Source organism: Hippopotamus amphibius, chromosome 9 (genome assembly GCF_030028045.1).
Source record: "Hippopotamus amphibius kiboko isolate mHipAmp2 chromosome 9, mHipAmp2.hap2, whole genome shotgun sequence".
NCBI lineage: Eukaryota > Metazoa > Chordata > Mammalia > Artiodactyla > Hippopotamidae > Hippopotamus > Hippopotamus amphibius.
In genome coordinates, this window is record NC_080194.1 from 85,097,078 (window position 1) to 85,111,165 (window position 14,088).

The 14,088-nt window shown below is 34.7% G+C and overlaps 1 protein-coding gene across 1 annotated transcript; it reads right to left on the bottom strand.

The window, feature by feature from the left end:
• Window positions 1-7,712: 7,712 nt before the first annotated feature.
• On the bottom strand, window positions 7,713-8,654 carry LOC130860615 (olfactory receptor 8B3-like). The gene has a single exon (XM_057749061.1). It carries the CDS (start codon window positions 8,643-8,645, stop codon window positions 7,713-7,715), a length of 933 nt encoding a protein of 310 aa, XP_057605044.1. The 5' UTR covers window positions 8,646-8,654.
• Window positions 8,655-14,088: the final 5,434 nt, after the last annotated feature.

Below are 14,088 nucleotides of genomic sequence, written 5' to 3' on the forward strand. Positions count from 1 at the left end.
GATTTGTCTAATTCCTCATGATTAAATTCAGGTTAAACATTTTTGGCTCAGATGCCTATTTCGGTGACATTTCTATTGTTTCTTTCAGAAAATCACAGCAGAAGGCACACGACATCAATTTGTTCCATTATTGGTGATGTTAAATTTAGTCATTTGGTTAAAAGTTTTCCACTAAAATTTACTGTTATAAAGGAACTCCCTTCCCTTTGTTATGCATGAGTAACCTGTGACAGGATACTTTAAGATTGTGTGTCTCCCTTGTTCTTATTTCCATAAGAAGGAAGTTCTTTTTACTCACTGATTTTAGTTTTCATAAATGATTCTTGCCTAATTCAATTAATAGTAAGGTCATTGCTACATGAGTTTCTAATTATATCATTCCTTTTGCATTTATTATTTGATGTTGTTCTGTAAAAAACTTTTTTCTATTACTTTTAATTTTATTATTGTCATAATTATTATTTTTGTATCAGGAAGGACTCATAGATTCTCATCAGTCATCCATTTTGATGTTCAAATTGTCATAAATTTGTACAGTAGGAGCTCCTTCCTTTTTGACACGTCTGTAAATGTTGGGCACTTACTTACACTATGAAATACTAAGATGTTCTAGGCTCATCTTGAAGTTTAGATATCCCACCTTGGAATCTGCCATTTCTCCATTAAGTCTTGATTTCTTTTAGTGGGGTATGATATTTAGAAACCAAGTATCATTGGATGGTGGGTATGATCCTTGTTGTTTGGATTTCATTGTTTCTAGGCCTATTCAACAGAAAGAGCAAGAGTCATCTATTCATCAGATCAGGTCATTTTTCTATTCAGACCCTTCAGTGGCTTCCCATTTCACTTAGAGGAACAGTCAAACCTTTCAAACTTTCCCATGAAGCTCTACAGATTTTACCCCCCTGCCTCACTATTTCTCTATTGCTTTCCTTACTTTGACCCTTGTTTTCTCTGTTTAAGCACATTTTCCAAATGTCTGCTCCTTACATATGCCTGAACATGCTCCTCTTTCAGAAATTATATTTGTGTTCTCTTTGCCTGAAGTTTCTTCTCTCAGTCACTTGATTCCTCACCTCCCTCAGAGTTCTATTAAATATTATATTTCTCAGACTCTGACCTTCATAATTATAAGAGCAAGCTTCCCATCTCCTCTGCATCCAGCCCCCTTCTCTGCTTTAGTTTACTCCATAGCACTTATCAGCATTGGGCAGACTACATGTTGTCTTGTTCATTATTTGCTCACTATGAGGGTAGGATTTTCTGTCTGTCTGGTACATAGCTGTCTAGCAAATATTGATTGATTAATTGGATGGGTGAACTATAATGGTGTAGTGAGGCTGAGGAATTATTCTGACTAATGAGAGAATAAATGTGGAATGATTAAGAAGTCATCCAAAGGAAAGTCATCTTGAGGTCCAAAGTCAAATTACTCAATAAGTTGAAAAGAAAGTATGTAAATTAAAATTACAGTGAAAATTTAAAATTAGAAATCATTTTGTCCCTTTCTGCTACGTGCATCTCAACTTCCACCCTGTTTGAGACCTCCACAAGACAGATCTTATTTTTGATGCTTATTAAAATGGCTAGAAGTATTATGAAAATACTGTTTCTTCTTATTTACTAGCAACTAGATTCCCTTAAAAATTTTACTAAGAAATGTGCATTGCTTCTATAACCCTGTTGTGCATTAAACTGATACCTGAGTGCATTTATACATTCAGCTATCATTAGACATTATAACTCTAAAACAGGAGGTTTGGTCAGGAACATTCAGTCTAGCAAGAAAAATTACAAAAAGGAAAGGTCCTGAGATACCTATAAGCTTATATCATTGAGTCAGTGTGTAGGCTAAGAAGTTTTGTTTCTTGAGTAGCTAGGAGACTATGGAGAGTAAAAGGACACTAGGTATTGGGAATAGGGATAGCTAAATAGAAACTGAGGGTCATCAAAAGTAAATCATTCAGACATTTTAGTTTAAAATGCCTTTGATTTGAAACTGGTTACTCTTAAATACAAGCTGAAGTAAAACATAAGATCTGAGACTTGCCAGGTGGTGCAGTGGTTAAGAATCTTCCTGCCAATGCAGGGAACATGGGTTCCAACCCTGGTCCAGGAAAGTCCCACATGCTGCAGAGCAACTAAGCCTGTGAGCCACAACTATTGAGCCCACTTGCCACAACTACTGAAGCCCGTGTGCCTAGAGCCCATGCTCCACAACAAGAGAAGTTGCCGCAATGAGAAGCCCATGCGCTGCAATGAAGAGTAGCCCGCACTGGTCGCAACTAGAGAATGGCCACGTACAGCAACGAAGACTCAACACAGCCAATAAATAAATTAATTTTTAAAATATTTTAAAAAACCCATAAGATCTATTTGTGCTGTTTCTTTTATTTTTTTATTGGAATATAATTGCTTTACACTCGTACCAGTTTTTGAGGTACACCAAAGTCAATGAGCTGTATTTATACACATATCCCCATATCCCCTCCCTCCTATGACTCCCCCACACACAGACATTGAATATTTGGAGGAAAAGGTCCTATTTGCCCACCCTGACTCCCCTGTGTATTTTTCCAAATCTCTCCTGCATATGTGCACACCTGCCTGCCATGAAGCTGGGGTGGGGGATTGGTAGCTGCACTAAATTGTGAAAATGGCTGAAACCAACCACAATTAACTGGTCAAGTCTCCTGAAAGTTGGAAGCCTTCAATAAACTAGAGTTCCAATAGAGTTACATAAAGACAGATTTTGCCAATGCAGTTGTTTTTAGGTGGGGAAACATTTCTGGTGCTTACTATTTTGCCATCTTCCCAGAATCTTCCTCGTTCCCCTTTTACATAGTGATTCCATTTCTTTCACAGCTACTGTCCAACTCATCACACCCAACTACACATGTTTCAACCTAGCACACACTCTCCCACATTTTCACACTTGCTCACACACTCATACATTTATAGGGGTTGTGCTCTTATTTTAAAATAAATATTTTTGACCTCTTGTTTTTGTCATTTGAAAATACTACATTGAAATCTCTCCAATGTTCTGTTGTAGAAATAATTTATCCAACAATCTCACATTGAAAGAGATATTCTATTTTTCCAGTTTTTACCATCAAAAACAATGCTAAAATAAACATCATAATACATACATCATTTTATGTCAGACCTTTCACTTTAATGAGATCACATTCCAGAATGTTGTCTTTCTGTTTACTACATATATAATCAAACGTTTTTCTCAAAGGCTGTAATAATTCACATTCTCACAGGCAATGTGTGGAACTTGTTTTCCTTCTCTAAACATTTCTAAATTTCATTCCTCTATTAATGAACTTGAGCATCTTTTCATTAATTTGTAAACTGTCTGAATTTGCTTTGCTTTCGGTTTACGTCCTTCCAACATCTTCTGCGAGGTTATCTCTTATTTGTCATTCAGTTGTAAAATACAATATATATTAATCCTACATCGGTTACCTGAAATTAAGCTGTATTTTTTCCTAAACTACTTTAGTCCACTGATTTAAGTAATGTTCTGACGAAAATTTTATAATTTAGTGCATTAAAATATGACTACATTCATATAAATAATATATACATAATTTATCCATATACCATAGCTATGACACTATCACCTTGATTTGAGAAACTATTGTGTGTTAGTAGTGCACCTACAATCCTCTCCTAAGTAGATCTCTCATTTATTATTGCCTCTTACAATTTATTCCCAAAAAGCAATAAGGATAATGTTTTTAAAATAGATTTTTAAAAAAATCTCCTGGATTCCAGTTCACTCAGAGAATCAGCTTGGTTTCACAATAACTTACAAGATCCAAGGTGATCTTCGCCTTGTTATAGCTCTGTCCTCATCTCTTTGACTCTCTGCTTTACTGCATCATTCAGTATAGTAGCCCTTATTGTTTCTCAAATATATCATAAGTATCATCTTAGGGATTTTTATTGGCCATTAATCTCTCCTAAAATATTTTTGCAAATATACACTTTAAACATCACTTTCTCAATGAATTAGAATCTATGTCCAATTTATCTTTGTAATCTTGATATTTAACACATTTCTTGACATAGGAATTGTCCTCTATTTGGAGTATTTCTCCTTCTTACGTGCCACCTAAGCAGGCATAGGGCTACTATGAGGATGTCTCTTAAATTGCAAGGTTAATGTGACTGGCTCTAAAATATTCTAGTAGAATAATTCCCTCAACAGCTGCTATTTAAATTGATAACATATTTTTGTTTTAAAATGAGAGAAAATATATGGTCATAAAACAGACATAGTTAAATTTCAGGAGTGATGTTGACTACATAAGACCAATTTTAGAATTCATTCAGGTGTACTGAGTTGGATTATGAACATCTGCCTTCACATCAGTCTCTTACATTGCCATCTTAATGTTTTGTCAATACAGCATATTGCAACACTTTACCAGGGACTGAGTGGGTAAAAAAAAAAAAAAAAAAGCTGCTGTTGTTTTATTACATAAACAAATGAATACTTAAAGGAATAACTATTTCTTCTTGCTAGATTCAGCAAGTACCTCTCAGCCCTGGCGCTGGAGCAGGAACCATCTACCTGAATGTCTTTGCAAAAATTAAAAGTGGTTTCCACACCATGCAATCCATAACAGACAGTGATCTCATAAAATCCAAGATTTGAAGACACTGAATGTGTTTTGTGTGTGTGTGTGTTTGTGTGTGTGTGTGTGTGTGTGTGTAGGGAGGCCAAGGTAGAGGAAAGAGTTCAATAAATGCGGTTTAGGAATTAAAGGGGTAAAGAACTGATACCTTTTACTTCTGTTTTCCATCAGTCCTTAACCAAAGTGCACCCTGATCATGTTCATTTCAAACCTGATCCTTAGCGATAAAAGTAGCTCACTCATTCAACAAATTTGGGATGTAATCAGGAAACTTTCTTTTTGGTCTTTAACTTGGAGGACCATTTTCAGTTAAGCTTAGAAAATTGAAGTGTTTGCACTGACTTAGAAAGAACTCTATCCTAGTACAGGGATACAGGGGAATCCCATGTCTTACCAGGTTGATTCTCAGCTGTGGTGACTTCAATAGAATCATACCTTCCCTCAAAACATGTCAGTGCCATTCATATAACTCAAAAAAGCAACAACAACAACAACAAAAAGACTGAGAATAACTATGTCATGCATCTAAAATACCCTGCCTTGATAGTCTTCCTTTTGAAGCAAATCCAAATGATAGACATAGCACTTATTGCTAAATAAAAAGTGCTTAAATTACTTAACTATCAGCAAACTTACCTCTTTTAAATTTAAATTGCCAAGCTTAATTGTTACGAACACTTTATATTTTTTTCATTTTGTCAAATATAAAATTAATTTTGAAGAGAGTATACCTTTTCTGAAAATGAACAGATTTTATTTGAATTTTTAGGCCTATGAAATGAAACATTAGTGATCACATTGACCCTCTCTTGGGAAACCTCAAATTATTATAAAATACATAACAGAGAGGATGCAGCTCCACAATGTCTACAAAGGTTTCCCAATGGCTTAGACATATTTCTTTCTTTAGATACACATTTGTTTCCATAAGGAAAACAAGTTTATTAAAAGAAACAGTAAGTAAAGGAAAAAGTAAAAAATATAAAGGAAAAAGGACAAGGAAAAAGAAAAGAAAACTCCAACCAAGATCAACTATTTTATATAAATAGGACTTGTAAAGTGAAAAAGAAGCATGTTGATATTGGGGGTTAGGGGATGGGAGATAGTGGTCATTTTAACCATAAGACAGGGATTTAGCCTTGCTGAACACCGAAAAAGCAAATAAGCCAACTAGCCATCTATGCTAAATTTGAAAATATCTAAATATTGAGTGGAGATTAGGAAAGTGGTATATAATAATAAGAGTATCTTAGAAAATATTTACATTATCCCATGATACATCTTACTGAGGATTTTTAAGATAGCACTTTTCCTTTAAAAAATTATAATCCAATATCCGTTCCAGTAAATTTAGTGCCAAAATTTGGTGTATTCAACAAATATTTCTTTCCAGTTGTCATTATACTGCCAGGTGTAATTTGAGGCTTGGTACCTTAAAATCCATATAGAAGTAGCATATGGAAGTTAACAAAAATAAGAGTGATTTAGTTGTTCCCAGGTTCTCCAGCTCTGTTGGTTTCACTGTTTTAAATATCAGATAACTTAGGCTTTCATCCTATCCAGAGAAGCCCTGTGAGCTCCATAATACTTCTAGGGCCTTCCAGAAAGGAGAGGAAATTCATAGGCAGGGGCTTTCATTATTCATCATTTTACTCTCTAAATTTCTTCTTCCTAACTTAAGTTTCAATTACCCTTAACTATTTTATCACCTGCATCTGCTGCCCTCTTTCTACCTGGTTCCAAATGTGACCAGAGATTTCCACCTTCATTTCCCAAAGCATTACTAATTTATACTCATGTGCATTACAGTTTCATCAAATATTTATGGACAGTGTAATACATGTACAGTCCTGTACAGGGGATGGAATTTCAGAATAGAATTTTTTTCCTAAAGCTCATGACTACTGCCCACACAGGGACCTCTTATTTATTGGCTTTATGTCCTGTTGAGGTCTATCTTAATGACATGATTCTGGGCTTCTTTCTCTCCCATGCTCTGTTCTCTGAATCACAGACACTTGCAAACATAAAAACATTAATTTTATAGAAAAAGTTAGCTCCTTATTTGAGCAAATCATCTCACCAATATAGCAGCATAAAAGGTCTTCCTTTCCAAACAAACAAATGCCCCATGAAAAAGTTTGCCTAAACAAACAAACAACAACAACAAAATAACAGCATGAGAGAAATTCATGTATCCCTTTGTAATAAACAGCAGCCAAGTTTCAAATTAATATTTTCTCATAGTACAGTCTTACTGAGACAAATAGCATGGAATGAAGTGTATGTTAGTAGACTACAAAAATAGTAGACTTGAAATTAGAAGGCTAACAGTTTAGTGTTGACTTTTATTTATGAAGCTGTGTGACTTTAAGTAAATCACTAACCATTCTGAGCTTCATTTTACCATCTATGAATGAATCTATATTGATCGTGCTGGTTTCACTGTACAGAGGTCAAAAAGAAAACTCTGCCCAACGAAGCATGATGCAAAATATTTACGATGCAAAATGGATTGTACTGAATAGTCTATGAAAATTTTAATCTCTGGCATTTAAAGGAAGAATATTCTTCCCAGTCCTAGAATAAAATGATGGGGGTAGAAACAAAGTATTTGATTCATGCTTCTAGTAGCAATTGGCAGATAATACTGCCAATGAAACAGTCTCACTCTATCTAGTGTTACCAAACTCATTTTGATCATTGATCTCTTATGAGATCAAAGTTGTCTCAAACTCAATAAATTGGAGACCATTTTCTTTTTCCAGGAAAAATAAAAAGTTCAAAATGACAATAGAAAAAAAAACAGAGATAATATATTTGTAATTTAATGTTATTACTAAACAGGAAAAATAGTGCAATAGATATTGTACAAATGACGAGGAAAAAAAGAAGTCTCAGATATAAAAACCAAAAACTAATTATTAAGAGAAGGCATACATTTTTTTAACCATGTTAAGAAAAAATAGGATAAAAAGCCTGTAGCTAAAAATATTTTAATTAAACACATAGAATCGCCTTGTTCTATAACTAACTGCACGGACTGATATTCTCTTATCAAAACCTTCTCCTACTTAGGGTTTTTCTCAGAGCAAGTTTAACGTCTTTGTTCCTCAAGCTATAGATTACAGGGTTCATCATGGGAATCACATTGGTATAAAATACAGAAGAGATTTTTTCCTCATCCATGGACACAGAAGAAGATGGTTTGAGATACATAAATGCAATTGATCCAAAGAAGAGAGAAACAGCAATTATGTGGGAACTGCAGGTGCTGAAGGCTTTTGATCTGCCCTCTTTAGAGCTGATTTGGAGGATATTGGAGAGGATTAAACCATAAGAGACAAATATGGTGAGACTGGGTACAATGACATTGATGCCCACCACAATGAAAACTTCCAGCTCATTGACATAGGTGCTTGTGCAGGAGAGCTGGAGCACAGGGAGGATGTCACAGAAATAATGGTTGATGATGTTGGCATCACAGAAGGTCAGTCTCAGCATGCATCCAGTGTGAGCCATGGCACCAGAAAATGCCATCAAGTATGAAGCAAGCATAAGGCTGGAACACACTTTAGGAGACATGACAATGTTATACAAAAGTGGATTACAGATAGCCACATAGCGATCATAGGCCATTGATGTCAGCACATAGCATTCAGAAATACCAAAAAAACTGAAGAAGTAAAGCTGGGTCATGCACCCCATGTAGGAGATAATATTCTTTTTTGATATGAAGTTAATCAGCATTTTGGGCGTATACACAGAAGAATAAAAGAAATCTATGAAGGACAAGTTAAAGAGGAAAAAATACATAGGGGTGTGTAAATGTGAATTCAGCCCAATTAGGATTATCAATCCCAAATTTCCCATCACAGTGACCACATACATAACTAGGAACAGAAAGAACAGGGGGAGTTGGAGATCTGGTTGGTCTGTTAATCCTACCAAAATGAACTGAGTCATGAAAGAGCCATTTGCAGGAGCCATTCTTCTTTAAGGGAGTCTGTAAGCACAGAAGAAAAGGTTTATATAGAGGAAAAACAGATTTTTCACAACATCTCACAAAAAGTGATGTCTGTGCTGGGAATGACTGAGAATAGCCCAATCTAGACCCATAGAATTTCTTTACCATAGAGGTGAGTGACATGGATTTTCCCTTTTAAAGACTTTATAAATTAAGCAGCAAAAAGCATCAAAGTTTAGCTTACAGTGTGAAGGGAACTGCTGCCATATGCAATCATAACTGTTGGAAAAACCAGAGGATTAAGGACAAGAAGTTTGAACTAGGGCAGTATTTTCCTTCTCTCCTCTCACCATTTCTTATTCATTTGCTTGGACTCCCCTCTGACCAGTAAAATTGGAGGCAGCAACCCCAAAAGCCTGGTGCTTTCCTCTAATGCAGATTAGATCTGGTGGTGTAGGAACCAAGAAAGTTGTCTCTAATCAAAAAAAATGAAGCCAAGAGGGGGTGGTTACTAAAGTCCAGGAGAGGACAAGTTACTCCCCATGTCACAGAGTAAGAGCTATAAATGTAGAAGGATGAAAATTCCATCTATGAAGAGGGGACTTACTGACTGAGACACTGAATCCCCTGTGCCCCTTAATGATTCTGAACATTTCCTGCTCTCCCCTCAAACAGATTTCTCTGAAAGATTCACTTGAGTCTCAGGACTGCAAAAACTGGAAAGAAACTGTCATATCTTAGGTCTTTCTCTGTCACAAACAAGGAAAACATGAATATAAATGGAATTCAGAAACTCACCCTCCTTAAGCCGGAAAACCTCAATGCTTTCTTCTTATTGTTTTTATCCCTCTGGTCCAGGAAAGACAGTTTCAGATTTGAGGCTTTGGTTTCTTTGATTCTAAAAAAATGCCACCTGAAATTAACTTATGATATGCCCTGGAAATTTTTCAGAACTATAGATCATAATCTTGATTATGACTTTGAGTCATATCAAGCAGCAGAAAAAATAAACCGTCTCTATTATTACCATTCTTGCCACTTAGTAAGTCACAGAAGATTTAATACAAGTGTGATGGTATAAGGCACTCAGTGAAACACATGGCAGCAGCTTCCTCAATCACTTCCCCAGGGAACAGTTTCCAGGTGTAATAGGTAACTAAGGCAATTGTATTTACACCTGGACCACAATCTATTTTTGGTTCCTTATAGACTCAGTATTGTATTCAAGTTTTTCCTTCACTGTAGGGACTATAAATCACCCAAGGAAGAGACAAAAATTAACTGTTGTTTCCCATCAGCAAGATGGCAGAAGAGGAAGCCCTAGGATCTCCTTCTCTGCATGAACACACTGATTCAAAAACAATTTACATACAGATTCCCTTTGTAAGAAAGCCAAAACTTAGTTAAGAGGATCCTGCACCCAGTTCAAGCAAAAAACCAGTCATAGTAAAGCTTTTAGGAAAACTGAAGATATACTCTTTTCATATACCTATGCTGGCAGAGAAACATGTGATTGGGAAAAAAAAAAATCCCCCAGTTCCCACATTCTTTCTGGGGAGAGAAAAAAAGATGCACGGTACATCCAAAGCCCTGCTTTTCTGGTGGCCATCCAGAAGACTGGCTTCTGTAGAGCCTGTGTCAGAAAACTGAGTGGACATGAAACATGGCATAGTTTAGCTGCCTGAGGTGAGAGAGAAGACAGACAGTAGTTTGGGCTAGAATTCACTATAGCCTCTCCCCCTGCCTTAACACAGCTAACAATAGAAAACCCTTGTCCTACAGCCTCTCCTGGTATAGGAAAAGGTGCACTGTGTATCCAATGACCCAGCTTACCTGGGGGCTGCCTGAAGGATTGGCTTCAGTCTCACTTGTTTTAGGATGCTGATGGGATCCTGATATTCTCCATATCCCTGGGAACCAATAAGAAAAGAGAAAGTGGATTGGAGTGATATAAGGTTGGGAGGTCCCCAGGCTCTGGCCAGACTTATTGGTGTGGGTCTTCTCCAGTATAAGAGTAGGCTATGAAGATTAAAATAGATTTCTATTTGTCTATGTGCAGACATGAACACAGAAATTTAAGGAAAATGAAGAAATATAAAAATAAAATCCAAAAATGAACAAGATAAATTTCTCCAAAGTAACCCTAATGAAATGGTAATACATGATTTACCTGCCATAAAATTCATTTAACTATCATAAAGATATTCACTGTAGTTGGAGAACAATACATGAACAAAGTGAGAATTTTAACTTTAAGGAATACCAAACAGAAATTCTGAAGCCAAAGATCACAATTGAACTGAAAAATTTACTGTAAGTTTACAATAGCAGACTAAACTGACAAAACAGAGGACTGTAGAACTTAAAAGAAAGAAAGTCATTTGAAAGAATTTAGTCAGAGAAACAAAAAGAAAAGAAGAATGCAGAATAGTTCAGCAAGCCTAAGGGACTTAATGGAGTATATCACATGGACCAATATATGCATTACTGGGATCCCAGAAGGAGAAGAGTGTGAGAAATGATCTGAAAGATTTCTCAGAGTAAAAATGGCTGAAAGATCCTCAAATCTGTACAAGAAAATGGACATCCAGAACCAGGAAACAAAAAAGATCCCGAATAAGATGACCCAAAAGAAGTCTACAGCAACACACATTATAATCAAATTATCAGAAGTCAAGAGAGAGAAAGAGAGAGAATTTTGAAAGCAGCAAGAGAAATGCAACTCATCACATACAGTGGAACCCCTATGAGAATATTAGTGGCTTTTTTATCAGAAATCTTGCAGGCCAGAAGTGGGATGATATATTCAAAGTGCTAAGAAAAAAGAAATGGTCAACTAAGAATAATATATCCAGCAAAACTAACCTTCAAAAGGAAGGACAGGTAAAGACATTCTCAGACAAACAAAAGATTTAAGAATTCATTGCCATTAGATCTTCCTTATAAGAAATATTTAAGCAAGTTCTTCAAGGTGAAAAAAATTACACTAAACAATAACACATTCGTTTAAGAAAGTCTAAAATGAATTGAGAAAGGTAAACACACTTTACCTTTACAGAACATTGTATTAGTTGTAAAATTTTAAAAGTGGTGGGTAAATTTCTTGAATTTCTGATATAAAAGTTAAAAGACAAGAGTATTAAAATAAATATAACAAAATATGTTAACATATAAACAATACATATAAGTACTAATTAAAGCATTATTAAATGACAAAAGCAATATGTCAAAAATATTCCTTTGAATCAAAGATAGAGTCCCATAGATATATTTGAGTAAATGAACAAGTAGGGTGTGTCCTAGATTTAAACATGTATAACTAGTTGTAATACATGTAGATTGTGACATCAACTACATAAAATGTGGAAGGTGCAAAAGCATAGAGTTTTTGTATGTGATTGAAGTTAAGCTCTTACCAAATTAAAATACTGTTGTAACTGAAAGGTATTTTATATAAGCCATGTTGTAACCAAAAAATAATATGTATAGAAATTATACAATAGAAAAAGAAAACAAAGTATATCAATATGATAATCAATGAAACCCAAAGAAAGATATCAAAACAAGGAAAGAGGGACAAAAGAACTAGAAGAAAAGGATAAAACTTAAAAATTTGCAACAGTAAATCCTTCCCAATCAATAACTACTTTAAATGAAAACACATTAAATTCACCCATCTGAGGACATAGAATGGGAAGAAGGATTAAAAAAACAAGATATGAAACACTTTTGATTTAAGAGTACACATATGCATAATTTGTGTGTGGAACAAGATGCAACTACATGCTAAAATGACACACTTTAGAGTCAAAGACACAAAGCTTGGAAGGAAAATGATAGTAACATGGCTATACTAATGTCAGACAAAGTAGATGTTAGGTCAGGAAACAAGAGGGCATTGTGTAGTGGTGATAAAGTGGTGAATTCTCTAAGAAGTCATAAAAACATAAATGTGTACACACCTAAAGGTAACAAAATATGAAACTGATAAAAATAAAAGGAGAAATGTCCAAATCCACAATTATGATTGAAGGCATCAACACTCCACATTCATAACTGATAGAACAGTAGACAGAATATTAGTAAAAAAGAAGACTCAAAAAACAGTATAAACTCAAGCTGATCTAATGGACATTAATAGAACAATTTGTATAACTGGATATGTATTCTTTTCAGAAGCACATGGACTATCCACCAAGATAGGCTGTAGTCAAGAACATGAAAATAAACTTCATAATTTTAAAGGATTAAAATTATGCAAAATATAAACTTATGCAGAATATTTTCTCAGGACATAGATTAAACTAAAAATAAATAATTGAAAGATATCTGGAAAATTCCCAAATATTTTGAAATCAAAGTACTCACTTATAAATAGTGCACAGGAAAAGAGGGAAACACAACAGACATTAGAAAATATTTTAAATTGGTTGAAAATAAAAGTGCACCATTTCCAATTTTATGGGATGCAGTGAAAACAATGCTCAGAGAGAAATGTGTAGCATTAAGTGTTTATATGAAGAAAGAAGAAAACTCTCAAATCAATTATCTAAGCTTGCACTATAAAACTCAAAAAGGGAGCGACCAAATTGAAACCAAAGTAAGCAAAAGGAAGGCAATAGTAAAGATAAAAATAGAATTAAAGGCATTTAGATGAGAAAAAAAATAGTGATAAAAAGCTAAAAGTGAATTACTTTTTAAAAAATTAGTAACTTTGATAAACTACTCACTGGAATGATCAAGAAGAAAGAGAGAGAAGACACAAATTTCAAATCAGGATAAAGAGATTATCAGTATACACATTACAAATGTTAAAAGGGTAATAAAAGGTAAATATGAACAACTCTGTCTCTATACATTTGACAACTTAGATATAAAGGACAAATTCCTTTAATCAGAGTTTTCAACACAAACCCAAATATAAGCAATAAAATTAAGTGGAAATATTTATTTAGAAAGTAGCTAAGTTATCGGTAATAAGATGTTATTGATTTTCAGATAATCAAAATATATAAATATAAAATTTTAAATTCTTAATCCAAAGATCTCCAGTTTAAGAAAGACTGGACATTGGACTGAAAATTATAATGTTTTATTTCTTTTGACTAAGTGGGGGTGATCTTTTATAAAATGTTAGTTTCCCTAAATAAGAAATGCATTGCCAAATACTTCTCCTATATCTACCTCTTATAGTTATTGGTAAAAATTAATATGATGATTTCCATGCCAATCAGAAAAGGCTAATTTATGCTGTGGAGCAAATAATCCCAATAATCAAGGGCAAAGATTTGTATTTTCACCCTAACTCGTGCTGCATATCCAACAAGGGAGGGCAGGAAAATTTTGGTAATCACAGTGAGGAACCATAACTGAGAGCATCCATGTTGACATGTCTCTCTGTAGCAGGGGAAGAAATATGTTAAATGTGGCCATTCCTAACTTCAAGGGTGGGGAAATGCAATATTA

What these genes read in the sequence shown, in the direction of transcription:
- LOC130860615 (XM_057749061.1), bottom strand. Translation starts at nt 8,645, where the DNA reads ATGGCTCCTGCAAATGGCTCTTTCATGACTCAGTTCATTTTGGTAGGA.